Genomic DNA, 24540 nt, shown 5'->3' with positions numbered 1-24540 from the left:
CTAGCCCTCCAGCTTGCAGTTCCAAGTCTCCAGACCCCACTTGCTGTATTTAGATGCAAATGGTCATGTCAAGGCTGGTTCTGACCTCTCCTAACCAGGCACCCAATTTCTCCTGCTCATCCAGAAGGGTTTTTAAATAACGAGAGCAGGGCTTCAGAAAGATTTTTCCTGTCAGTTCTCACAAAGAGAATCAAGGATCAAAGTCACAATCAGGAATGGGCTCTTTGGGGTTTGGCCAAAGACCTAAAGCATTCCTTAAAATAGGTCTGATGAGAGTCAAGATCTACCTAGAACCCAGAGCCATTTCGAGGTGAGTTCCTGACATGCTGTCATCCACAGCGCTCCCACGCCTTGACAAGAAATTCTCTGGGACAGCCCTTTCAGCAAAAATAGGCCCATCACTGAGGCCTTAAGATGCGACCTCAGCCACAGTTCCCATCGCTGACAACAGCAGTGCCAGTGCACCTGTCCCTGTATAATTCTCAGCTCATTCAAAAGCATCATAACACCTTCTCTGAACACTGCGCTATAGCAGGAGGAGGAGAGGTGAGTCTGGTGCAGTCACAGTGCCACTGTCCTCAAGGAACTCAGCCTGGAGAGATACAGCTGAGTCAAATCTTCCCCTGATTGGAAATTTCTGCCCTTTTCAATTATCAATGGCCAAGTCCCACTAGCGTTTGTGTTCTTCAGCATCCTGTTCTTTAAATCCTTGCTCTGCTTATGCTCAGTCTTTCACCCTTACCACTGGCCCCACACACGTAGCCATTCCACTCTGCCAAAGGCCAGCTTATCATACCCTCCCTTCCTGCCAATGGACGAGAGTAAGAAACCTATAGATCCTCTCACTACAAGGAGGAAATCTAGCCCATTCCTGGGAGGGACAGGAAAACTTTGTGGCATTTCTTTCCCCTCCAAACCAGAATGGAGAAGCATCCTGACTTTTGAACCTACACTGTACACTTTAAAAACCTCTGTTCTACGAAATCAGAGCTGACATTTGGAGAAAAGGGAAGCAACAGTCAGGACAAACACCAGCTGCCCAAGGCCTCCTTTTAACAGGAAAGGATTTCCCTGTCCCCTAGTGTTCTCCTGTGGCCTTCCAGAGGGTGTAGGGAGCTGAAATTATGATAGAAGAGGAATGTTTTCTCCCAGATGGATCAATAACTGGGCTGGAGCCTATGAGAGTCTGCAGGGCTATCACCAATCAAGACATAGAACAAGACCAGTCCTGGGCTTGTGCAGCAGCATATGACCAGTCCCTGGCTGGCTTCTGATCACCTTGAATAACCCTTACACTTTCTAACAGGGACACCCCTCCACAGTGCCAGGGCCTGTGACTGACTCCAGACTCTGCACTTTCCCTTCAGCACCCACTATATCCTCCTAAGGCTCCCAAAATGCCTCCAAAAGATCATGACCTCTGACCCACCAGGTAAACTGCTGGCCTCTAGCCATGGCCTACCCTAGCCACCCTTATGCTGTTGCCCACCCTGGCACAAGGCTGGTATGCCAGGTGGCCTGTGAGGGGGATTCAGCAGACATGGGGAAGCAGCTTTGGCCCCCTCCTACCCTGGGCAGCATCAACCCACCTTGACAGAGATGTGGCCATGGGCCTGGGGAAGGTGGGCAGCCAAGAACCAGTCCCCAGGTAAGGGGCTGCTGACGTTAAAGATGCCTGAGGTGCGGTTGGGCAGTGTCCAGCTGAGGGTCAGGGAGAAAACCCCAGGCACAGCCGTGTCCCCTGGGAAGTGTGTGTGCAGGGGATTGATGACAGGGGGTGCCCCGGACCGGAAATACCTGGGGGATCAGAAAGAGAAGAGGAAGACAACAGGCAATGGGGTGGGAGACGGGAAATGGGGAAAAGAAAGAACTGTCACTCATTGCCAATAACACAAGTGAATTCCCTATACTGAGACATACAGCAACATGTTCCAGGTCAGGAGTCAGGGCATAAAGAGTAAAACATCAGCTCAGGCTCTCACACAGTCAAACAGTAGTCAGGAGACAGAGGTCTTGTCCCTTACTCAGTCACATTTCAGTCTGGACAAGGGTGAGGTGGTCAGTTTAGATACTCATACAGTCACACTTAAGTTTGGAAAGTGCTCTAGGGTTGGAGGTGGGGGTCAGAATGTTAACTCGGACACTCACACAGTCACACTTTGGTCTGGGCAGTGGTCCCCAAAGGTTCCTCCCTGCTCCTTGAAGATGATGAGGTTCCAAACAGCCAGGAATGTGTCCTCGGGAACATGGAAGTGGAAGAGCTCAGTGCTGGCAAAGGAGCGGAATGGACTCAGCTTTCGGGGTGAGCAGGTAGAGTAGTCAGTCAGGAAGAGGCCTCCTGGGGAGCAGGCAAGAGAGAAAAGAGCAGGGTAGGACACAGGGTACTTTCGTTAAGCAACAGAAACACCAGTCTTCCTCACCAATAGCACCAACTCAACAAATATTCTCCCCTGAGCCAGGAGCTGAGGCTCATGGTGCCCTAGTCATCATCTGCTTTAATCCTTATAATGACCTTGGGGGAAATGACCTGTTTTTACAGAAAAGGAAACTGAGGCTCAAACCTAGACCAAACTGAGGATTCAAACCTAGATCTAACTACATCCTAAACCAGGACCCTTTATATGCCCCCACACTGAAGAGTCATTATTCTCTTCTTAGCAAGCTTAACAAAACAAAGGTATGAATGGCATGTGTTTGGGGGGGGGGGCAGGCGGCGGGGCACATGGGCTCTTTGGCCAATGAACAGACTAGAACTCCACCTGTGGAGCTTGGGAGTCAGCACTGAACTGTGTAACTTCCTTGTTTATTTTCTTCCCCTTTCTATTCCCCTGTGGTTCTAGGAGCAGTAAAAACCCTCAGAAGCTTCACAAAAGCTGTCTGTATACTGGCTCGGGGCAGGAGGGGAGGTGGGGGGGAAAGTGTGGTGAGGATGCAAGGGGCCTGCTTGGGTGGCAGAGGCAAAAACAGGAGCTTGTAGGCCACCATGAGAACTCCCAGGAGAGGAGAGGAGTCATCAGGTCCTGTAGGATTCAGAATGAGCAACCAGAGGGCGTTTCCCCAGAGGGAGGCCCAGTGAGGCAGTCAGTCAGTGACTCAGTGGAATCTCAAACCACCGGGAAATATTCACACTTAGGCTTGGGGGGGACGGGTCATCTCCAACTGAAGTGCCAAAATACAAGTACCTGATCATGGTTGTTCACAGCAGAGCTAAGGTGAGCAAAAAAGTCTGGTGTCAGCAGCTCTCCAGGCAAATGCATGGGCACTCAGACTACTGCTGACAGTGAAAACCACCCAGTAACTCAGAGGCATAGAAGAGTGTCCCTGATGGCAGGCAAAGGTCTGGAGAATCTGACTGCTCTGGAAACTTAAGATCAGCCCTAGAGAAGCACAGAAGGGTGCCCCCAGGATTGATGAGAAGGCTGGAATGCCAGCAGCTTTCAGGACAGAGCAGGGGGTAGAGGGGAAACTGCGGTGGGGTGTTTTCAGCCAAATAGTAAATACCCACAGGGCATACCTAGTCTGACAAACTCCCTTCCAGAAATGAGAGCTATACCTCAAGATGAGGTATTGAAATAACAGAGAAAGAGGCATCTGGGAAAGGGAGGCTGCTGAAGGCAGGAACACTGGAAAGGAAGGTGCTATTGAACTTCAAGGTCACCCTGCAGGGAGCTGCCCTAAAGTATGTAAATATTGGCCCTAGACTGGCCTATGCTCGGCTTCAAAGCCATGGCTTCAAAGCCAAGGACTAGTCAGTCCAGTTCAGACCACATGATCGGTCTCAACTGTCAGCAAGGAAAACCTGCCCTCTTTCGGAATGAGCTCTGATAACAGGGAGGCCGGAAGCCAAGAGCTGAATAGCCTGGCTACTACTGTTTACAAGGAAGTAGAGCTCTGGAGCACCCTCTGCTGGGTTTAGGGGAGAGCTTCCCCAAAGCTGGTACTAGGGATGAGTCATCGGATGGGCCACCGCTATTGCTGGGAAGAAATACTGGCCAGGCCCTCAGGGCAGACCCTCAGAGAACGGGTGGTGAAAAGCAGCTAATGACTTTTGGGAAACAACAGATAAGCACAAAGTACAAAAGTACAAGTACAAAAAAACCCTGTGATTCAAAGGAACATGGCAAGCCCTGGAGAACTGGGAAACTGGTTAAGCCACCTGAAAAGTGGTCAGGGGCTATAGAGGTCACAGAATGGGCTGGTGGGAAAAGTGAGTGAGCAGCAACTGGACATGGTGGGAGGAACCTAGAAGTTCTGAGGGCAGATGCTAGAGGAAGTGTCCACAGCCCCATTCACTCCAAGCTTTGGTTTGGCATTTCACAATGGCCTACAGAGCTGTGTCCCAGAGGAAGCATGAGTAAAGCCCTAGTCAAGCTCAGACAAACCTGCCCTGGATGTTCCATACTTCCACATGAAGCTCTGGTGATTCTCCACCACCATCTGAAACACACATGTGCACACGCACACACACACACAGGCAGAGGCTGGTCCTGCTAGTGACAGCACTAAGTAAAACAAAAGGTCACTTCCTGGGATGGCAAGGCACACCTGAGCTATGCAACTATAGTCAGCTGAGCCCAAGGAAAAGACCCAAGGATTGGTGTAGACCAGGAGACCCAGGAGGTACCTTCCATTCCTGAAATGAGATTGAAGCCAACAAAAAGCATTTACTAACACTATGCCATGTGCTCTGATGTGTTGTGATGGTCCTGTGACACTGCCAGCCTCTCCTCAGGTGAAATCTGTCACCACCACCAGGTCACAGAGCACCTCTGCAGGCCAGGCCACAGCCACCAGGGCAGGGATTATTAACAACACGAAGGGCAACCCTTAGTAGAGCCTCTTCAGAGCTCTTTTCCAACTTCATTACAATTCTCCTCAAAGCACCTGAACCTGCTTCTGGACAATCGTCTTTGAATCCACATCTTTGAGCTTCCCACAGTTCTGTGGCTGTCAGCCACCCTCCTCCCCTAGCCAGCCCATGCTTGCTCAATGGGCTCACGAACAAAGAAGCCATGCTGGTAGGGATGGAAGCTACGAATTGGGCTCAATAGTAGATTTTCCCTCACCTAAACTGAAAAACTGGTTTGGCTACTACCTCTACTGAGTGTCTAATTTGCCAGCAGCAGTCATCAACACTGAACCCCTCTACAGCCCCTTCCTTCCAAGAGTCAGGCTAGGGGCACATGGATTACTCCTAGATGTTGTGGGAGGCAGCAAGCACTGCCTCCAACTAAGAAATGCACTTGGAAGGTGATACTTCGTGATCTGTCTGTAAGAGCAGGAAGAGCTGAAGAGGAATGTGTGTGGCCACAACACGCAATAACATGGGTACTCGGAGGACTCAGGGCCTCACATGCACGCCACAGAACATACTAACCACAAGCATGCATACACTCTGCACGTGACCAGCATTTCCCCAGCCCCCTCAGGTACACAAACACATAGGTACCCAGCTGCCAGTGAACACACATATAGAACTTGGGACACTTCTGCAGGGGCATGACCTTTGGCCTGTACTGATCTCCTCAAGCTTATACACTGAACTAGGTCCCCAAAGCTCACTGAAACTCAACTCCCACCCCAGCTGCTCTGTTATTTTTTTGCCAAAGACTCCCTTAGGCACATCTCCATCCTATCTAGAGTGCCAGAGGGGACTGGGGGCTGAGGCCGTGAAGACTACAGTCATCTCCTTAATATGGGGCCAACTTTATGGCCTATCTCCTACAGCCAGGACCCCTCCTGCTCCCACTTTTCACCCATTAAGAAGTTGGGCCTCCCCTTCTCCGAATCACTTGCTCCCTGGATAGTGCTCCTAGACTGACAATTGGCAAATGAGGAAGAGTTTGTGGATTAAGCCCCTGTGTGAACAGACAGAAGACAGGACAGGTTGTGCTTTGAGTCCTCTCTCAACTGGGTCTATTTTCCTATCAGGCATATGTTGCAGTGAAAACAAAACAAAACACAAGTATGAAACAGGAATTAGGAAACTTTTTCTAGCCCCAGTACTGCCATTTACAAGCTGTATGACCTTGGGAAAACTGCCCCATAACTGAGCCTCAGTTTCCCCATCTATAAAATGGCCTCTATATTTCAAGACTGCTCTAAAAGTATCAGGAGGGCGCTTGGGTGGCTCAGTGGGTTAAGCCTCTGCCTTCGGCTCAGGTCATGATCTCAGAGTCCTGGGATGGAGTCCTACATCGGTTTCTCTGCTCAGCAGGGAGCCTCCTTCCCCCTCTCTCTCTGCCTACTTGTGATCTGTCTCTCTGTGTTAAATAAATAAATAAAATCTTTAAAAATAAATAAATAAAATAAAAGTATCAGGAATTATTCCTAAGCAAATCAAACTTATCTGGAATAAGACTCATTACAAGAAGAAAACTAACCCATGTCCATCTGTTTGCTACATGCTGTTCTCAAAACTGTTTTCTTAACCCTGTTTTAATGCATGCCCAGTATCTCAAAGTTCAGGCTAGATATTCCCACACTGGACTAGAGGCTCTCTGATATAGGATCATGCCTCCCCCATCAAACTCCCCTTGCAGAAGAAGCTTCCAAGTTTTCCTTCTTGGAAAAGCAAGAGTCAAAGCAGGGTCAGGATGCCACCAGGAAAGAAAACCTTGGGGTCTCTGTCCTGGGGACTATTAGGCACATGCTGAGCCTCAAGCCCACAATTTCCTCTCTTCCTACCCTCCCAGTTTCTCTCAGTTGTGTAAGACCTCTCTCCTCCCTATTTCTCCCGACTTCTTCCCCAGTGATCTAGTTGCCCAGGTCCCACCTCTCCTGAATCCCTCCAGTCCACCCCTCCCTGCCAGAACCCCATCCCTGCCTCAATGCTTCCTGCTTCTGCACTCACCAGCCCCTGGGCCAAGGACAGAGAACAGCAACAGCAGCAATAAGGCTGGCGGCAACTGGAGCCCAGACCTGAGTCGAGGCTGGGAGAGGGTCAGGGTATGAGAGAAAGGGGTGGGTAGTGGGAGAGACTTGGGTAAACACAGAGATGAGGGCAAAGGCTGAGATAATGGATTGGGCTGTGCTGGGCACTGGGGCTTGAACAAGGGCAGGGAATGGGATGGAAGGAGGGGCTGTAATGGGGACTGGGGCAAGGGCAGGATTTGCGCCCCGGGTTTAAGCAAACACTGGGAATGGGGTTGGGACAGGGGTTGGGTTGGGATTTGTGACAGGAGGTGGAACAAGGGCAAAGGAGGGGTTGGAGGCCAGGACAGCCACAGGGACTGGGACTTGGACTGAAGGGGGGGCCTGGGTTGAGACTCGGATCTGGGCATTCGCTGGGACCCAGGCCGGGGCAGGGGCCGATTTGGGAAGCGGGGCGAGGGCGGGGCTGGGGGCCAAGGGCTGGACGAGGATAGGACGAGGGGCCGGGACAAGGGCTGGGCCATGGCCCGGGGCGGGGGCGGGGCCGGACAGGCCAGCGCGGGGCGCGCGCAGAGCTGACCCACGGCTCCGCTCCCCACCCCCAGGGAGTGGCTTTCGGTGTCCTCGTGGGCCCGGGGCCGGGGTCAGGCCGGCTGAGGCCAGGCCGGGGACCTGGGTAGGAGTTCAGGCCTGGACGACTCCGGGCTGCGCTGGACCGGCGATAACCAGGCCCCGCGGCGGCGGCCTCTGTCTGACGTAGTTATGACGCTCCGCCCCTCTATCAGCTCAATTGGTTCTTGTCAGTAAAGCCCACCCCCTGCCCTATCCTATTGGTCTCCAACTTGATTCTGCGGGCCTCCGAGGACAGACTCCGCCCCAGCCCCTTGATCCCCTGCCTTTCTCACCCCAACCTCGGAGCCCGGTTGCCAACCTCAGATCCTCACAGCCCCCACTGATAGAATCACAGACATCTCATAGGAACCCTACAGAGACCCTCACAAACCCAGACACCTACGAATGTCCCCACAGATGTCCGCAGACTACCCAAACACTCTCACAGAGATCCCGCAAACCCCTTTAAAAGAAGTGAACCCTCTAGGCTCGTCCCCTCCGGGTCCAATGCAGGCTCCTCCGGAGACCAGTGCTGTTGCCACGGAGACTCCTGGGCGTTCCGGTTGCCCTGGTGACGGATCCCTCCACTCCCAGCCCGGGTTCCAGAGGTTTCAGACAAGCTCCTCCCTCATCGGCCCCGGAACCCCTCGTCCCTCCCCGTCCCGCCCTCCCCCAGATCTGGCCAGAGTTCCTTTGCGAATTTCTGCAGGTGTCCAACTTCCCTCCCCAAGTAGTAGACTTGAAGGCAAGGCTTCTCATTACATAGCAACTGCAAGGCGGGTCTCATCCTAGAGCCATCCACCCCTCGCTAACATTTCCCCTTCCCAGCTTAAAACGAGATTGTGACCTAAGGAAGGACTTGTAACAGCCAAGCCAAAGCCCAGAGGTAGGTGGTTTCTCCAAAGCCTCCTCTTCCAAACTCTCATACCACTCCCCTCCTAACACCTTCTGCCCCTTCCTCTCAGTCCAACCCCCTCCCATTCTGTACTTTTCATCCTTACACTCCCCCTCCGCCACGTCTACTCCCCACAATTCCCTCTTCCCCTTCTTTTTCTCCTTCTCCTCCCATCCTCTGGTTCTCCACCCTCAAGTATCTTTTTCCTCTTGCTGAATGCCTGGTCAGATTCCTATCACCCTACCTCTCTCCCTACTTAATGCCCCAAACTTCCCCTTTGGAAAGACTCTAATGAATGTTAAGTGGGTGTTTAGTATCTCTGGAGCATGGCGGGAAAGTAAGGACCACAGAAGGCTAAGGCTGGAATCCTTAGGCTCTCTTGCAAATAATGACAGGCCTTGAATGAATGTCAGGGCCAAGAAATTTAAACTTAATCCTTAGGCTGAGACAATTGAGTGTTTTGTTTTGTTTTTCTTTAAAGATTTTATTTATTGGGGTGCCTGGGTGGCTTAGTGGGTTAAAGCCTCTGCCTTCTGCTCAGGTCATGATCCCAGGGTCCTGGAATCAAGTCTTGCATCAGGCTCTCTGCTCAGCAGGGAGCCTGCTTCCTCCTCTCACTCTCTGCCTGCCTCTCTACCTACTTGTGATCTCTGTCTGTCAAATAAATAAATAAAGTCTAAAAGATTTTTTCAAAGATTTTATTTATTTATTTGACAGACACAAGTAGGCAGAGAGGCAGGCAGAGGTGGGGGAGGAGGCAGGCTCCCCGCTGAGCAGAGAGCCCAATGTGGGGCTCAATTCCAGGACCCTGAGACCATAACCTGAGCCAAAAGCAGAGGCTTAACCCACTGAGCCACCCAGGCGCCCCCAATTGAGTGTTTTTAAGCAAAGGAATGCCGTTGTTAGGTTTATGTTTTTAGAAAGCTCTCCATTGGGTCATTAATGAGGACTGACTTCTTTTGGACATCCTTTCAAGACAAATTTGTCACACCTCACTCCAGAGCGTCCTGAGCTTACCCCAGCACAACACCAACTCATCTGTATTGTCATTTTGGTTAGCCAGATCTCCTTCCCAGGTTCTTTCAACTGAGTCTAGTGCTTAGCACAGTGCCTAGGTGAAAGTGTAAGATTGAGTTGTTTATAAAAGCAAAAGTTACATAAATCAGTGAAAGAATGGCTGAGTGGATTAATATGCTGGAGGAGGCAGAGGAGTGAAATTACTACACAATCAAGGTAGAAAATTCTGAGAACTTGAACAAAATTAGAGGGAAAAGAAAGGAGAGAGTGGATTTGGGGATTATTTAGAAGATAGGAAATACAGTCCTTAGTGCCTATTTGTAGATGAGGTTTGAGGGGAAAGGGTAAGACCAAAATAATTCCCATAGTCCAGCTTTCATGCCCTGTCGGACATCCATTTAGCCATGTCCCCAACAAGCTGTTGGGTATGAGTTGGGTATGTTGGGTATGAGTGTTAAGTACAGGGATTAAAAGAGGTCTGAGCTGAAAGTATGGATTTAGGAAATCATCCACATACCAACTAGAAGTAACTGAAGCCTTGAACATGCATGACATCATCAAGGGAGGGTGTATGTGGTCTCTAGACAAAACCAGACTGCACTCAGGGCCCTGCCTAATGCATCGTGGCATTGTCTTGTACTCAGGAGCAAAGCCCCACTTTGGCTTGGTATCCCAGTCTCTAAACTCTACTGCCTGACTTCCATGGTCCTAAGGCCCAGGACCTGCTCTTGGACTAGTCAAGTTGCTATGTTCAATCTCCCTCCTGGGTCACGGTCCTCTACTACCATCTACTGATGGGATGCTGACTGTTTCAGCCTTTTTCTCTCTTTAAATTCCAGCTCCCTCACAATCTGTGGCCACATGTCACATGGGGTCTAGGCACACAGAAGAACCTGCTGGCACCAAAGTTCATCTTGCTTCCCCCTTATATCTCAAGTGCACGGAAATCCTTATCCTAATTCCATAACCCCACTGTACTCTGACTTGCAGACCCTCCAGTTCCAACCTAATGAAGCCTGTACCCTATTCTACCACTAGATGGAAGCAGACAAGGTCACAGAAGAGCCTCATAGCACCATGGATACAGAGGAGCACCCCTCTTCAAAGGACCTCTCTGCCGAAGAATCACAGGAGCCCCCTATCCCTGAAACACCCTTTGAGCCTTCCATCTCTGAGACCCCCTTAGAGCCCCTTGCCACTGAAACCCTTTTGGAGCCTTCCATCTCTGAGACTCCCTTAGAGCCCCACACCTCTGAATCTCATATGGTGCCACCTGCTTCCCAGGCCCTTTTAGAGACCCATGCCTCTGAAACCTCTTTGAAACCTTCCATCTCTGAGACCCCTTTAGAGGCCCACACCACTGAATCTCATATGATTCCATCCACTTCCGAGGCCCCTTTAGAGACCCACACCTCCAAAACCTCTTTGAAAACTTCCATCTCTGAGACCCCTTTAGAAGTCCACATTTCTGAATCACCTATGGTTCCATCCACTTCCCAGGCCCCTTTAGAGACCTATACCTCTGAAACCCTTTTGGAGCCCTCTATCTCTGAGACCCATGTAGGATACTCTGAGAACCCTTTGGAAACCCCTATGCCTGAAACCTTGTTGGAGACTCTCATCTTTAAGGACCCAGAGAAACATGTTTTTTCTCATACCTCATCACAAGACCATGTTCCTGTATCTTCCCCTGATACTCTGGAGGAAGACCTCTTTAAGTATTCTCCCAGTGAGGTCTTGTGGAGAAGGAAGTCCAGCCAGATCTCTGAGTATGAGAGCCTTCAAAAGCACTCCCTTTCAAGCCCTTCATCCCCGGTCCACCTGGACACATCTGCAAAGGAAGAGGAAGAGGAAAGAGAGGACAAGGAGCAGGTGGAGGCCACTGACAGCAGCGCACACACAGCTCAGCCAGGACAACAGTCGGGCAAGAAGAAGGGGAAGAAAGGATTTAGCCGTAATTGTGCCTGCACTTTTCCCCATTCTCATCACTGTCTTATACCTGCCCCAGGAGGAGGGGATTGGGTTACTCTTTAACCTGGCCCCTTCTCTTTTAGGGCCTCTACACTTCTCCTTGGTTACTCAGTTTCTCCCTTCCCAGATTACACAGCCCACCCAGTGGTCCCTACCAAGCAAACAGAGCTGGTGGAAGTGGCTAAGGCAAGGCCCAGAGAGAAGTTCGGTGCTCAGATGAACTATCTTTTCCAATGGGAGAAGAATGCAGCCCTGAGTGCCATCCAGACAGGTGAGCCCAGAAAGCCCTTCAGAAGCCTGTGACAGGCCGTGGCCATCCTCCAATCCAACTGGACCAGGGAACCTGCCCTGATCAATGGATTGCTGCCCCTTGTGGAAATGGCAATGCTAACTGCCTTTAATCTAGGAGGGGAGAAGCCAGGTGAGCCAATGTGGATAGCATGGTACAGAAAAAAGTGGGGATATTCATATAAAGCCCAGGGAGGGACAGGAAGCTAAACTAAAGTTGTTAAAAGGAAAAAAAAAATGGCCATACACCAGACCCACATCTAGGGCTCTGAAAGCCTGGACCAAACAGACCTTAAGGCAGAGATGGCCCAGGATCCTAGACAGTCCAGGAGACTTGTGAGTCTGACATGGCAAAAGGCCTTGGTCCCCTTGGTGGAATGTCACTAAAAGGCTGTCACCCAGCATGCCAGACCCATTATCAAGTAGGTACCCAAAAGCTGTGAGTCTCCTTCACCAAGGAGGAGAGTGGTATCTTCAAGCCCTATTGATTTCAAGTCTCAGCCCAGAATCAGTACTCTTGCCAGCCCCATAAGTGGCATGCTGTGCTCATGTATGCCTGCATATAAAAGGTGTGCAGATGGAAAACCATGCCCTCCACTGCAAGCATGTATACCTGTGTTGCTGAACTTCATGTCTATAGCAAATACCTTCAGAATGAAGGCCACCCTGACCTGCTCTGCAGATTCTGGGGTTTCTAGACAATTCAATAGGCAGGAGTTCATTTATTTTTGTCTTTCATACTTCCTTTCCCCTTATGATAGTAAGACGGTTATGTTGAAACTAGATGGGCCTAAGATATAAAGACAACCCGACAATCCTATGTCTTTTCACTCCTCCATGCAATTTACTTTCCCATTCTCATGCTGGGACCCTTCCCCCTCTACCCCTGGCCAAGAAAGTCACAATGATCTCATCTGTTTCTCAGTCTCAATTCAGGCATTGAAATGGCTTTGTTTGCTTATTTTAGCATCTTCTGTCACCCTTATTCTTCCTGCAAATGCAAGGTCATTCTCAGAACCTCCTGCCTGCTCCCCATTTTTCAAGGCTGCTATACTTCTCCACATGGAACTTCTTCATTTTCCTGTTTAAACAGGCAGCTTTATGTAGTAATATAAGTGTCATTCAATCCTGAAAAAGGTATTTAGGGTTCCCTCCTAATATTGGGGATCTTGAGTCCCTAGAGAATCAGTATGTGTGCTGTGTAGAGAAGGATCAAATGTAAGCTTTTCTTTTATTTAGTCAGCATTTACTGAGCACCAGCTATGTGCCAGGCATTGAGCCAGGTGTGGAAGCAGTGGCTGGTGGGATGTCAAAAACAAAATCCTTCAAAAAATGTGTACTCTAGGGGCGCCTGGGTGGCTCAGTTGGTTAAGCAACTGCCTTCGGCTCAGGTCCTGGTTCTAGAGTCCTGGGATCGAGTCCTGCATCGGGCTCCCAACTCCATGGGGAGTCTACTTCTCCTTCTGACTTTCTCTGCTCTCATGCTTTCTCTCACTCTCTCTCTCTCAAATAAATAAATAAAATCTTTTTAAAAAAAATGTGGGGGCGCCTGGGTGGCTCAGTGGATTGAGGCCTCTGCCTTCAGCTCGGGTCATGATCCCAGGGTACTGGGATTGAGCCCCACATTGGGCTCTCTGCTCAGCAGGGAGCCTGCTTCCTCCTCTCTCTCTGCCTGCCTCTCTGCCTACTTGTGATCTCTGTCTGTCAAATAAATAAATAAATAAACCTTTAATGAATAAATAAATAAATAAATAAATAAAAATTTTAAAAATGTGTACTCTAATGAGAGACACCAATAAGTAAAAGGATAATTATAATTCATTCTAATAATTTCTGAGTGAGGTCAGTCCACAGTGCCTCATAAGCAGAAAAAAAGGGGCACCCAATCTTGGGTGCTCAGGGAATAAGCCTTGGAAGGGATGACTTCTCAGCTGGAATCTGTAAGATGAGTAAAAAGAGGTGGCCAGGTAAAAAGTGGGATATAAGGGCAAGGTGCCAGTAGGAAAGTGCAAGAAATGTTGAACAGAGCTCAGAGCTCAGCTCTGGAAGGGCAGAAGTGTACAGGCATTTCTGTGCAAAGCTCGAGAGTTGGGATTATAACCTAAGGGCAACTGAGAGTTACTAAAAGGTTTTAAGTGGGACAGTAACATGAGCAAATTTGTGGTTTTGAAAGACTGCTCTGGCAGTAGTGTAGACTTCAGAAAAATAAGACTGCACATAGGAAGACTACATTGGGCAGTGGTAATAATAATCCAGGTCAGAAGTAGATGCGTGGAGGTGGAGAGAAATAGAACACTCAAGAAATGTTAAGAAGGTAAAACTGAGGGGCGCCTGGATGGCTCAGTGGGTTAAGCCTCTGCCTTCGGTTCTGGTCATGATCTCAAGGTCCTGGGATCAAGCCCCACATCAGGCTCTCTGCTCAGCAGGAAGCCTGCATCCCCCCCACCCCCGCCTGCCTCTCTGCCTACTTGTGATCTCTCTCCCTCTGTCAAATAAATAAATAAAATCTTTAAAAAAAAAAAAAAAGAAGGTAAAACTGACCTTTGGATCTCTGGATGTATAGGATAAGAGAGAAGGACATGCCTGGAATGACACCTAGGTTTTTGGATGATGATGCCATTAGTGAATGCCTAAAACAGAGAAGATGCAAGATAAGTATGTGTTTGGATGAACAGAGGACAAAGGTTGAAGGCCAGGTTTGAAAGGAATAATTGGCTGTACCACATTTGAAGAGCTGGTGGAACATGCTGTTGAAAAAGTCTGGAGATACCTGACTGTATGTCTGGACTGGAGACATCCTTCACGTAAAGAGAGCTGTATGTTGTATGGAGATGTTCTAAGCAAAAAGAGATGTTATCACTCAAATATGATTATATGAGCATGGAATCAATTGCACCCTGTCTGGTATTTTCAGAGTAAACATCTGTGCCGTAGACACCTTTGCCACAAATAGTGTACCACAAAATTAATTGACCATAAGGCAATTTGCCATAAAAGATTAAAAAATAACTAGTTGGTAGTTTGGTTTGACAGTTTGTTAGTTTCATTAACTGGTTGACAGTTTCGGTTCATTTCTCCATTGACACAGTTCTCCTATTTTTATATTACATAAATCTTGGGCTTCATAATTGTCTACACAGTGACACAGAGTTTTAAACCCACACAACTTCCCATACAACTTTGGAATGTCTATCAGTAGACGTGTGACAATCTGTCAAGAACAAAGAGCAGTGTAGAAAGCTTTCAAAACACAATACAAAGCTCAGTTACAAATATGTATACTAGTACTTGGAAACTGATACCTCTTAATGAAGGGGAAAATTTTAGCAAAAAAAGAAAAAGTGATGAATCAATGAGCAAAAAACAAAAACAAACCGATGAATCAACACGCCAAAAAAACCCCAAAAACAAAAACAAAAAACAACCAAAAAACACAAACGTATAATACTATGAATATAAGACCTTGAAGACAAGTCGTTAGGTACAATCCACAAAACTAAATCAGTTATTTGCATGGTATTGCCATGAATCTGTTCTATGCATTTTAAATTCATTTTAAATTCAATTTTTTTTGCATTTTGCAATAAAGCCATTTTTAATTTTGATAATCAGTTTCCATGTTTCATTATGCCCTTTTTAATGAATGTCCTTTTTTTTTTGTAATTTTATCTTTTGTGGCAAAATTGTCTATGGCCAATTGATCATGCAGTGAAAATGTTTGCAGTGAAAATGCTTGGGGCAAAGATTCTTAAGGCAAAACTACACAGAATCACCTTGTACAGAATCAAAATGGCATCCCAGAGAATGCCTCCTCCCCCTGCCAGTCCTTGTCTACTTATAACAGGAAGAGTGTTTGGAATCAGAGCAGAGAGAGGAGGGTTCCACTCTGGACTACATGGCCTCATGTCAATTGTCCCACTTTAAGAGCATGGACACCTATAATGGAGTCTGAGGTATAGTCGCCAGTCTCTGTTTAAACTCTAGTCTTCATCTGAGAGCTGAACACTGACTCCTGTATCGGTACTTGGACTTGACTCTCCCAGGCCCCCAGGCAGGACCTTGATCTATGGGAACTGACCCTCCTTCACCTCCACACCTCATCTGCTCAGCCTCTGGACAGAATTCAGAATTCCTCTAGTAGAATCCTGGCCCCCACTCACCTCCATTGTGACTCTGCCCATACGCTGCCCCTTCGACCAAGCCTTGCTGGTGTAATGGGGCACTGGCACTGTGGGCTGTCAGTATCAAGACAGAAGTAGCAAAGCCAAAAGCCACATCTGGACAGGCTTTAGACCGTGAAAGACCATGGGTAAGGCAAGAAAACCCAGACTGATAATTAGGCACAGAATTGTGAATTGTGACCCTGGCCAAAGTCAAAGACCAGAGGACACTAACTTCAGGGATATGTCTGTAATACAGGATCTCTCTTCCCTTCTTAAGGAATTTCCTCCTTCATTTACTCAGTCAAGGAGTTTGTTGCGAGCACCTATTTCAGGCCAGGCCCTAAGCTAGGATGAGAGATGCAAATGAAAAGCCAAACCCCTCCTTAGAAGAACTTAGTTTAAGAGAAACATAAGTGAAAAAAATCCATTCCAGTACATTGTACTGTGATAGGAGTAGTGCGAAAAGTAAAAAATGTGGGCCCCTAGACAGAAAGAGGAAGTTAGGGACAACTTTTTAGTGGAGGTGACACTTCACTGCAGCCTTTAAATGGGAATGGGTCCTACGGCTGAACGTCCCATTCCATGAGGACTCATCCAGGATTCTTGCTTAGAAATTGGAGTATTCTCAGGTCTCCTGAAGGGTGAGAAAATCTGAGTGGAATGTACTCTCTGGCTCTCCTCCCACATTTACATGGCTCCACCCTTGCCTTGTAGTACCGCTGACCTGTGAAGCCATTTTCACATCCCACTGTGGAAACCAGGCTCTCAAGTGTTGTGGCATCTCACTGGTGCCTGCTCTTAGGGATACTTCTTAGCCTCACAAGCTTCAGTTTCTTGATCTTCACCACTCATGACTTCTGGCCTACCTCTTTCTCTTGATTCTTAGAAAACCATAGGCAGACCTTCTCAAGTTCACAGACAGCATTAGGTCTGTAACACCAGGAACACAAAAAGGAAATAGGAGGGTGCGAACCTTGAAAAGCGAGGAAAGCCCTCCTCCTGGTCCCAGAGCTGCCCAAACTCCTCCTCCTCTGCCTCTCGTCCCTTCAACAACCATGCTTCTGAGGTGCCAGTCCTCACCATCTCCTCTATACCTGGCCAGTCATCTTCCCTTCCCTCACCTTCGACACTTCAAGGAAACAAAACAAAGTTGGGCTTTAATGTGGGAAGGGGAAGAGATGGGACTCTTCACAGTCACAGAGAACTTGGCGAGATTCATGTTCATCTTCAAACAAAATTTCATTTATAATCTTGAAGACAGTCTTCAGTCATTTCTGACAGGCTAACAGAGATGGAGTGGATCCTGGAGTGGGAAAGAAACTGAAACCCTTGTGGAACACTGAGAAAATCTGGTGGGAAAATGTCTAAAGGTTTGGGGATGAGAACTTCATGGGTAGAGGTGAATACACCTAGGGGGAGAGGTGAGAATGCCTTGGGCAGGGGGCTTGCGCTATTTTTCCTTCTCACTTTTCCTTGTTAATCCCTCCACACTCAGGTCTCTACATTGGCTGGCGCTGCCCACATTATCTATGGGACTGTTTCGGGATTGGAGATGAGTCCAAATGCTTTTGTGGACACTTGCTGAAAGAGCACCAGATCATCTCAGGTAGGGAGAACTGACCAGCCCCTGTCAGGGGAAGGGATAACTATACTCTGGCCATATGACAGAAAAGTGTGTGTGTTGGTATAGGGGGTGGGGGGAGTTGGCATGCGAAGGCCTGACCCTATTAGGTGTTCCCCATTCCCATTAGACATCTCTCCCCATTTCCTTAGACATATCCGTGCCCTGCAATGTGGGCCAATGTCGCTGCCTCATGTTCTGCTTTATCCCATCACGCCCAGAGGAGGTGGGTGAGTTCTGGCTCAAAAGACGAGCTACCTTTGATCCCAAGGCCTGGAAGGCCCAATGTCGCTGCAAACACAGCCATGAAGAGCACGCAGCTACTGGGTCCCATCCCTGCAGGGTGAAAGGTAATTTCTGGGGGGGAGTACAGGGGTGGGCATGGGTAGGATGCAAATAGTTTGGGAATAAGGATAGGGGAACTGGTAGAAGAAACCTGGGTTTGTGGTTGGTATGGAAGAGATGAGAATGTAGTCAGCCCAGGGGGAAACCCCAATTCCCTATACTTGTTTTGGCTTCCTCCTTGCCCCAGGCTGTTGCTGCAATTGCTTTGAGTCTAATTTCCTCTGTGCGGCCTGTGACCGTCGCTGGGAGGAACACGAGACTTTCTTTGAGACTGAGGAGACCCGGCGACGAGGAGGGAGGCCTCATGGTGAGGGGGCAACCTAGAACAGTGGGGGTCTTAGTCAGAAGGCCAGGCAGGAAGGTGCTCCCACCCTCAACCATCCCCTCCAGGACTACCTCACCCTCTCACCCGCTGCACCCCATACTTGCACCGGTTTCTACCCCCAGGAGCAGACTATATGCCTTTTGCAGAGATGCCTACCTTCCAAGAAGCCATCGTCAGTAACTCTGACTCTGAGGCTCTACAGAATCAGGGGCCCTCTGGCCGTCCTGGCTCCCACTGCAGACCCCCGGGGCCTCCCGGCCCACGCAGCCTCTGGCCTGACCCTATGCCTGACCCCCATACCTGACCCTTTCACCTCTGCTTTTCCCTCCTCCAGGCACAGACACTATCAACACCTGGCGCAGGCCTCTTTGAACCTGGCTCAAATCATCAATAAAAGGGAAGCCACTGGAATCTGGCCTGGTTCTGTATGGGGCAGATAGATCCTAGGATCTTAGAGTTGGCACATAATGGGGGCAAGAGAGAGGACCACAAAGGAGATAGGCTGGATCAAGCCACCTGCTTCCACCAAACCCACATTCAAGATGCTAGCTCTGGCATCAGAAGTACAGAGTGGTTTCAAGGAAGCCAAGGAGGGAGGGGGTTTTTGGAAGAATAGAGAGAACACTGGTGTTGGATGCAGCTGGAGATGGCAGTAATAAAGACTGAAAAATGTCCACTGGATTTTACAATTAGGTCTTTGGGCACTTCAGATAATGTAGTTTCAGTGATGCAGTGGGGGCAGAAACCAAACCCAGTAAGTCTGAAAGAGTTTCTTTAGGAAGCTTGGATGAAAAGAGCAGGAGAGAAATCAGACAATATCCAGAGAGAGATGTGGAGTCAAGAAGCAATTTTTAGGAGGGAAAAAGGGGAGGAACCAGTAAAGGAAGATCTTGAAGGATACAGAAGAGAGAAAGAGATGCCTGGTGAGACATCCCAGAGATGGAGGGAGAGAATGAGAACAGGGCAGAGGTGAAGGGATTTGCTCTGGACAGGAGAACCACCACCACCTAAGACCAAGCGGAAGGAAGAAGGAAAATGATGGGCCTTCACTGAGCTGCAGGAAGCAGGATCTTGTGGAAGTTCCCCCTGTGAAGTAGGAGACAAGGTCAGTTGCTGGTCATGAAGAAAAGGGGTAGGAGTGGGGAGTAGGAGAGAGGAGAAGATTTGGGAAGGCTGATGTGGAGAATCACAGAAAAACCTAATCGGTGGGTAGTTGAGGATTCAGGTACAGCTGGAAGCAGGAACCTAAAGAGGAAGAGAAACACAATAGTTAGATTGAGTTAGATTGATAGTTGATGATGGGAGGGTGTTAGGAAGGATGACCAGGAAAATAAAGCAAAAAGAAGGCTTGAGAATGTGGGGAGAGCTGACCACACAAATGGAAAGAAAGTAAAGCCAAGAAGCAACTGACAAACTGAAAAAAAAGAACAAAGGAACAGAAGTCTCTAATGAAGTCCAGTAGCTGATGTAGTGGTGGGGATCAGTACAGGAGACATTGGTCAGAACCTACAGAGAGCTGCAGCTCTTAGATGAGAGCATCTGCCAGGGATCACAAAGACTTGGAGTAAAGAACTGTGGGCAAGGGGCCAAAACCAGTGACTGTGGCCAAAATCAGTGAATCATAGTTATTTTTATAAGGAGTAGGAGAATCTGGCTCTAATGGGCTCTGTGATCTTAGGCAAGCCCTCTCTGGGCCTCAGTTTCTGGCTCTATAAAAGAATAATCGCTGTGCTACCTGCTCTCCCTGAGAACCCAAAGAAATAACCAGTTTCAAAGCGCTTTGTTGTCATCTACCATGCCTGGCCAGTTTCCTTCCCCTTCCTAGATCCCAGCTCCTCTTACCTCTTGAGCTTCTCCAAAGCAGCTCTATGGGCTGCTGCAGTCTCAGAGGCACCAAAGAGAACCGCATGTAGCCTCTAGGGCACAGAAAAGGCCACTCTACATTTCCCCACATTTGGGGAAGCTATCTATACTTCCAAAGGAAGGGATGCAATCTGGACTGCTGGAACACCTAGGGGAAAGTACAGGGTCAAATGTCTGCCCTTTGGAGGATAAAAGGACTTTCTAACAATAATACGGCTATAGCAAATGTGGTTACTATCTCTGGAAGTAAACAGTTGTTCTTGGCTGGTGATACGCAATTAGCGCCGTAATGACCATTCACTAAAACTAATTCAATAGTCAGCACTAAAGGAATGGCTACTGTGAAAACTCATTCAAATAAATAATATGCAGAGGGTGCCTTTGTGGCTTAGTCACTTGGGCATCTACCTTGGGCTCAGGTCGTAATCTCCAGGTCCTGGGACGGAGCCCTGAATGGGCTGAGGCATCCTGCTTCCTGCTCAGCAGGGAGTCTGCTTCTCTGTCTTCTCCCTCTGCCCCCATCCCACCGCTCATTCTCTCTCTCTCTCAAATAAGTAAAATCTTAAAAACAAATAAATAATAGGCAGACATTACAAAGTATATTTACATAGACTAATAATATGGAAAATTGATTGTCAGGGGCATTACATATTATGGAATATTATGTATTATGTAATATTTTAAAACATTTTAAGATATTACATATTATGTTTTAAACATATATATTTTAAACATATTACATATTATGAAAGCAAATGAAACACCAAATGTTATTCATTCCACAATCATTGAGCACCTATCTATGTCAAGGACATGTGCTTTAAAAACAAAACAAAACAAACAAACAAAAAAAACTAAAGATACAGTGGTGGCTTTTGTCCTAAGTGTTGAAGACATACTAAAACTTAACTGTGGGAGTGTATCAGCACTCTGTGACCCCTGTTCCTTCTGTCAAAAATATATATTCCGGCAAAACGAAATATACTTCTGACGCATTTTCCCTTGTTCTTCAAACCTGACTAACTGAAAATGCCAGGCGCAAGGCTAACCATTTCTGATTAGGAAAGAACACTGGATACCTATGCCTTTGCTTATTAGTCATGTGGCAAAGACAGGACCCTCCCGTCGCAACCCCGTCTAAAAAGAAAGGGGGAAAACGAGGGCGGGGGGAAGCCCTGAAAACAAACTGCAGAATCTTCAATCTTGGTGTTTGGACACAAGAACATAAACTAAGGAGAAACTGCCCTTAGATGAGTAAATTAAAAAATCTCTGAAATGCTCAAGGGGCTGAAATGCCCTTGTAGGAAGGAAGCCGGGTTATCTATTCCACCAGTTAAAGAACCCCCTTCCCAGTTCGCCGCCTGCCCCACTCGCCTGGCGCCGCCGCCCCGCCCCTCTCTGTGGCCTTGCCCTCCACCGGTTGCGGTGGTTCCCGGAGCCAGCCAGCGCCGAACTTTCTCAGAACCCGCCCTCTTCCTAGCCAGTGCCAGGAGAGGGTCTACGACCTTAGGGGACTTGGTGCCACACGAGTGTGGTGCATCAGAGCCAACTGGAGGAAAATCCCACCTGGTCTCCTAAACCTTCCAATGGAGTGAGATACTCTCTTGGAGAAACTACTTAGGGGGCCCAATGGCGAAGGAACCTTCACTCTGACCAGAAGTCGAGGCCAATGGAGTGGAACACTCGCCCTCCAGCTGGCAGAAGAAGCCAATGGGATGAAAAGATTCCGCCTCCGGGGTGGTGGCGGAGCCTGCGGAGTGAACGGCACCACCCTCTGGGCTAAAGGGCAGCAAGCGGCCCAGGAGCGCAACCAATGAGATGGTAGGGCTCGCTCGCGGTGGCCGGCGGAGCCAATGGCTGCCGCTCACCGGCTCCCTGGCGGACCCACCTCGGGCTGGCGGCGGGGCCCGCGTACTGGGGCCCGGGGAAAGGTTCGGCGACTGAGGGGCAAGATGGCGGCCGCTCTGGCGCTGGCTGCTGGGCTGCGCGTGGCGCGCCGGGCGGTGGCGGTGGCGGGGCCGCGGGGGGCACAGGTGAGAAGCGACTGTGGGAGCGCAGAGGGCGTCCCGCGGGCACTGCCGTTCTCCGGGCCGGGGGTTGGCGTTCCTCCCCCATGTGCGCGCGGCCCTGCGGCCTCGCGGGAACGGAGCCCGGACGCCGGGCAAGGAACGGCGCCCCTCCCGTGGTGCAAGCTCCGGGGCTGTGCGGTGAGGTCGGGCTGGTGGGCGGCGGTGGCCGACGCCCTGCACCGGCTGGGGCGCCGAGGTCGCGAAAGGTCAGTGGATTGGCTGCTGCCTTCTAAGCCTACCTGAAACCCAGGTGACGGAATGCCTGCTCTGGGCAGCCTCCTCAGCGCCCCCTGCAGGAAGTGAGGTTTGTCTTCTCGGACCCCGTCTCCTGCCCCTGTCAGGCCCCTGGCCGCCTGAGCACACGTGTTAACCTCTCATCTTCTCCACTTGTCAGAGGGGTCAGGTTCATCCCACCTCTTTCTCCCACAATGTGACAACACTGACTTCAGCCTTCTCTGAGCCCCTGGGAAACTGGGGCCTCCCTACCCACAATCCCCTGGGGCTGGGGTTGCTGAGTTCACATAATTCTTCCCTTCACTGATTTAAAGGACTGAAGTTCAAATTCACAGTCAGAGGTCAGATCTGACACCAAGACGTGCTTGTGTCAAACTTGAATAAAACGGGTAACACAACTGAAAGATCAGGCAACAGGTAATGGAAATAAGTGGAAACTTAGTAACAAGGTGTGAGTAAATGGAAAGGGCTCCAGTGGTCTCAAAGGTGATACAAACCACTCCCTTTATTTTATATTTAAAGCCAAGAGGAGGGATTTATCTAAGGTAATTCAGTGGTAAAAGAACTGGCACCTAAGTGTCCAGTTCTCATCCTGTGTCCTTTCCTCCGAACAGTAACTAAATTTACTAGACACGTTAGGAACAGGAATCAATTGCACTGCTGAATCCTGCATTGTAATACGGCCTTTATCTAACCACTCTCAGCACTATAACTCTACTCTCTGCTGCTGATGTTCTGAAATTCAGGAACTTTTCTTTTGGGTGGGAACCACACTAATAGGTTCTTAGAAGGATGAAGTTAATGACTAACAGAACACAGCCTCTGCCAGCCCTGACTCACTATATGGGAAAGGTATTGTCAGCTCCCTCCCTCGGGTATGTCTGACCCACCTTCAGGTCCGAGGAGCTGCTGGTGTGACTGATGGAAATGAAGTGGCCAAGGCCCAGCAGACAGCTCCTAAGGGAGCAGCCCCAACGGTCTTCTCCCGGATCCTGGATCGAAGCCTCCCAGCTGATATTCTATATGAGGACCAGCAGGTGGGATGCCTTTAGGGTTCGTCCCCTTAGGAACTTGTGAGATACATCAGCCTGTTAAAAAGTAACATGGTGGCCTCTGGCCTGTCACTACTCCCAGTGTCTTGTATTCCGTGATGTGGCACCTCAAGCTCCTGTGCACTTCCTTGTCATTCCTAAGAAGCCCATTCCTCGGATTAGCCAGGCTGAAGAAGAGGACCAGCAGGTGGGAAGAGCAGAGCCAACATTTGGCTTTGGGGCAGGGGAGCCCTAGACAACAGCTAGAGGTTTTGCTCCCTGTAAATGAAGCCACCTGTCTCCCTCCCCTTTCCCTGTAGCTTCTAGGACACCTTCTCCTTGTGGCCAAGAAGACAGCAAAGGCTGAGGGCCTGGGAGATGGATACCGACTTGGTGAGTGACTTTTGGCCCTTGAGTCTCTCACCTATAAATTCTCAAACCTGTCCCTCAGTCTGATCTTTAGTCTTTGACCTTTCCCATGTTCCATAACCCCACGCTCTATTTCAGTGATCAATGATGGGAAGCTGGGTGCACAGTCTGTGTATCATCTGCACATTCACGTACTTGGGGGTCGACAGCTCCAGTGGCCTCCAGGTTGAATCTACCAACTGACCAAGAACCCCAGACCTGGATGCTTGGAGGGTGGGGGGAATGAACCCTATGATGCTAATAAACTTGCTCTCCCTCGATTTTGGATCACTGTCTTAAATATATAAAGATACCACAAATAGTAAAGAACACTGATTAAACATAATGATCTCTATCAACTATGGACCGAATGAGAGACATTAAGGAGGCCCATCCTGTAGTTAAAGAAGCATTTGCCTATAGATCTGTGAGTCCTCATGACTAATGATCCACCTGGGTCAAGCTTCTAGAAAAGTAGCAGTAGGAATAAGCCTGGTGTGAGTAGGAAGAGACTAAAACCCAGGGGTGAGACTTGCTCAATCCTGGCCCTCATTCAGATGCCAAGCCAAGTTCTAGGGGGTCTGAGAGGAGGATGGCCTCAACATGAGGGCTTTTACTGAAGAAGTAACCACACGAAAAAGGCTGCCACCCTTTGACTGATCCCCATGTCTCACCATTTTGCTTTTGAGTTGTCTAATGTATTTTCAGCCTTAAACATTTTAAAAAGACTACCTCCATGGGGTGCTGGGGTGGCTCAGTGGGTTAAAGCCTCTGCTTTCAACTCAGGTCATGATCTCAGGGTCCTGGGACCAAGCCCCGCATCGG

The 24540-nt window shown here is 49.1% G+C and overlaps 3 protein-coding genes across 14 annotated transcripts in view; 2 read left to right on the top strand and 1 right to left on the bottom strand.

The window, feature by feature from the left end:
* Positions 1–7904, bottom strand: part of TMEM8B (transmembrane protein 8B) — a 28104-nt gene extending 20200 nt beyond the window's left edge. For 7 of the 12 annotated variants that reach the window (XR_013967702.1, XR_013967703.1, XM_080819456.1 and 4 more), the window contains exons 1-3: positions 6854–7413; positions 2149–2338; positions 1590–1797 (exon numbers count right to left, since the gene is read on the bottom strand). Coding sequence is in view for 6 of the 12 variants with exons in the window: in XM_080819456.1 (XP_080675582.1) it covers positions 1590–1797; positions 2149–2338; positions 6854–7397 (942 nt within the window). In the remaining 6 variants the exon portion in view is untranslated. Of the gene's footprint in view, positions 1–1589; positions 1798–2148; positions 2339–6853; positions 7414–7888 lie in introns of those variants that run through there. The other 5 variants (XM_080819461.1, XM_080819454.1, XM_080819459.1 and 2 more) reach the window with 4 other exon arrangements.
* A 3086-nt stretch (positions 7905–10990) lies between these two features.
* FAM221B (family with sequence similarity 221 member B) lies at positions 10991–18521 on the top strand (the record flags this gene model as incomplete). Its single annotated transcript, XM_080820217.1, has 6 exons — positions 10991–11351; positions 11496–11639; positions 17315–17425; positions 17593–17790; positions 17973–18092; positions 18445–18521. 6 exons carry the CDS (start codon positions 10991–10993, stop codon positions 18480–18482), a joined length of 972 nt encoding a protein of 323 aa, XP_080676343.1. The 3' UTR covers positions 18483–18521.
* A 3236-nt stretch (positions 18522–21757) lies between these two features.
* HINT2 (histidine triad nucleotide binding protein 2) lies at positions 21758–23996 on the top strand. The gene is made up of 5 exons (XM_080820333.1): positions 21758–22006; positions 23173–23313; positions 23411–23515; positions 23628–23700; positions 23815–23996. Exons 1-5 carry the CDS (start codon positions 21827–21829, stop codon positions 23904–23906), a joined length of 591 nt encoding a protein of 196 aa, XP_080676459.1. The 5' UTR covers positions 21758–21826; the 3' UTR covers positions 23907–23996.
* Positions 23997–24540: the final 544 nt, after the last annotated feature.

The sequence above is a fragment of the Martes martes genome, assembly GCF_963455335.1.
Source record: "Martes martes genome assembly, chromosome: 12".
Taxonomy (NCBI): Eukaryota; Metazoa; Chordata; class Mammalia; order Carnivora; family Mustelidae; genus Martes; species Martes martes.
This window is presented reverse-complemented; position numbering and strand designations above follow the sequence as displayed.

Bases quoted from the DNA above. Each gene is read 5' to 3' on its own strand.
- HINT2 (XM_080820333.1), top strand. From the start codon at position 21,827: ATGGCTGCCGCTCACCGGCTCCCTGGCGGACCCACCTCGGGCTGGCGG. The intron at 22,007-23,172 runs GTGAGAAGCGAC...ACCCACCTTCAG, and splicing joins CGGGGCCGCGGGGGGCACAG to GTCCGAGGAGCTGCTGGTGT. The intron at 23,516-23,627 runs GTGGGAAGAGCA...CTTTCCCTGTAG, and splicing joins CTGAAGAAGAGGACCAGCAG to CTTCTAGGACACCTTCTCCT.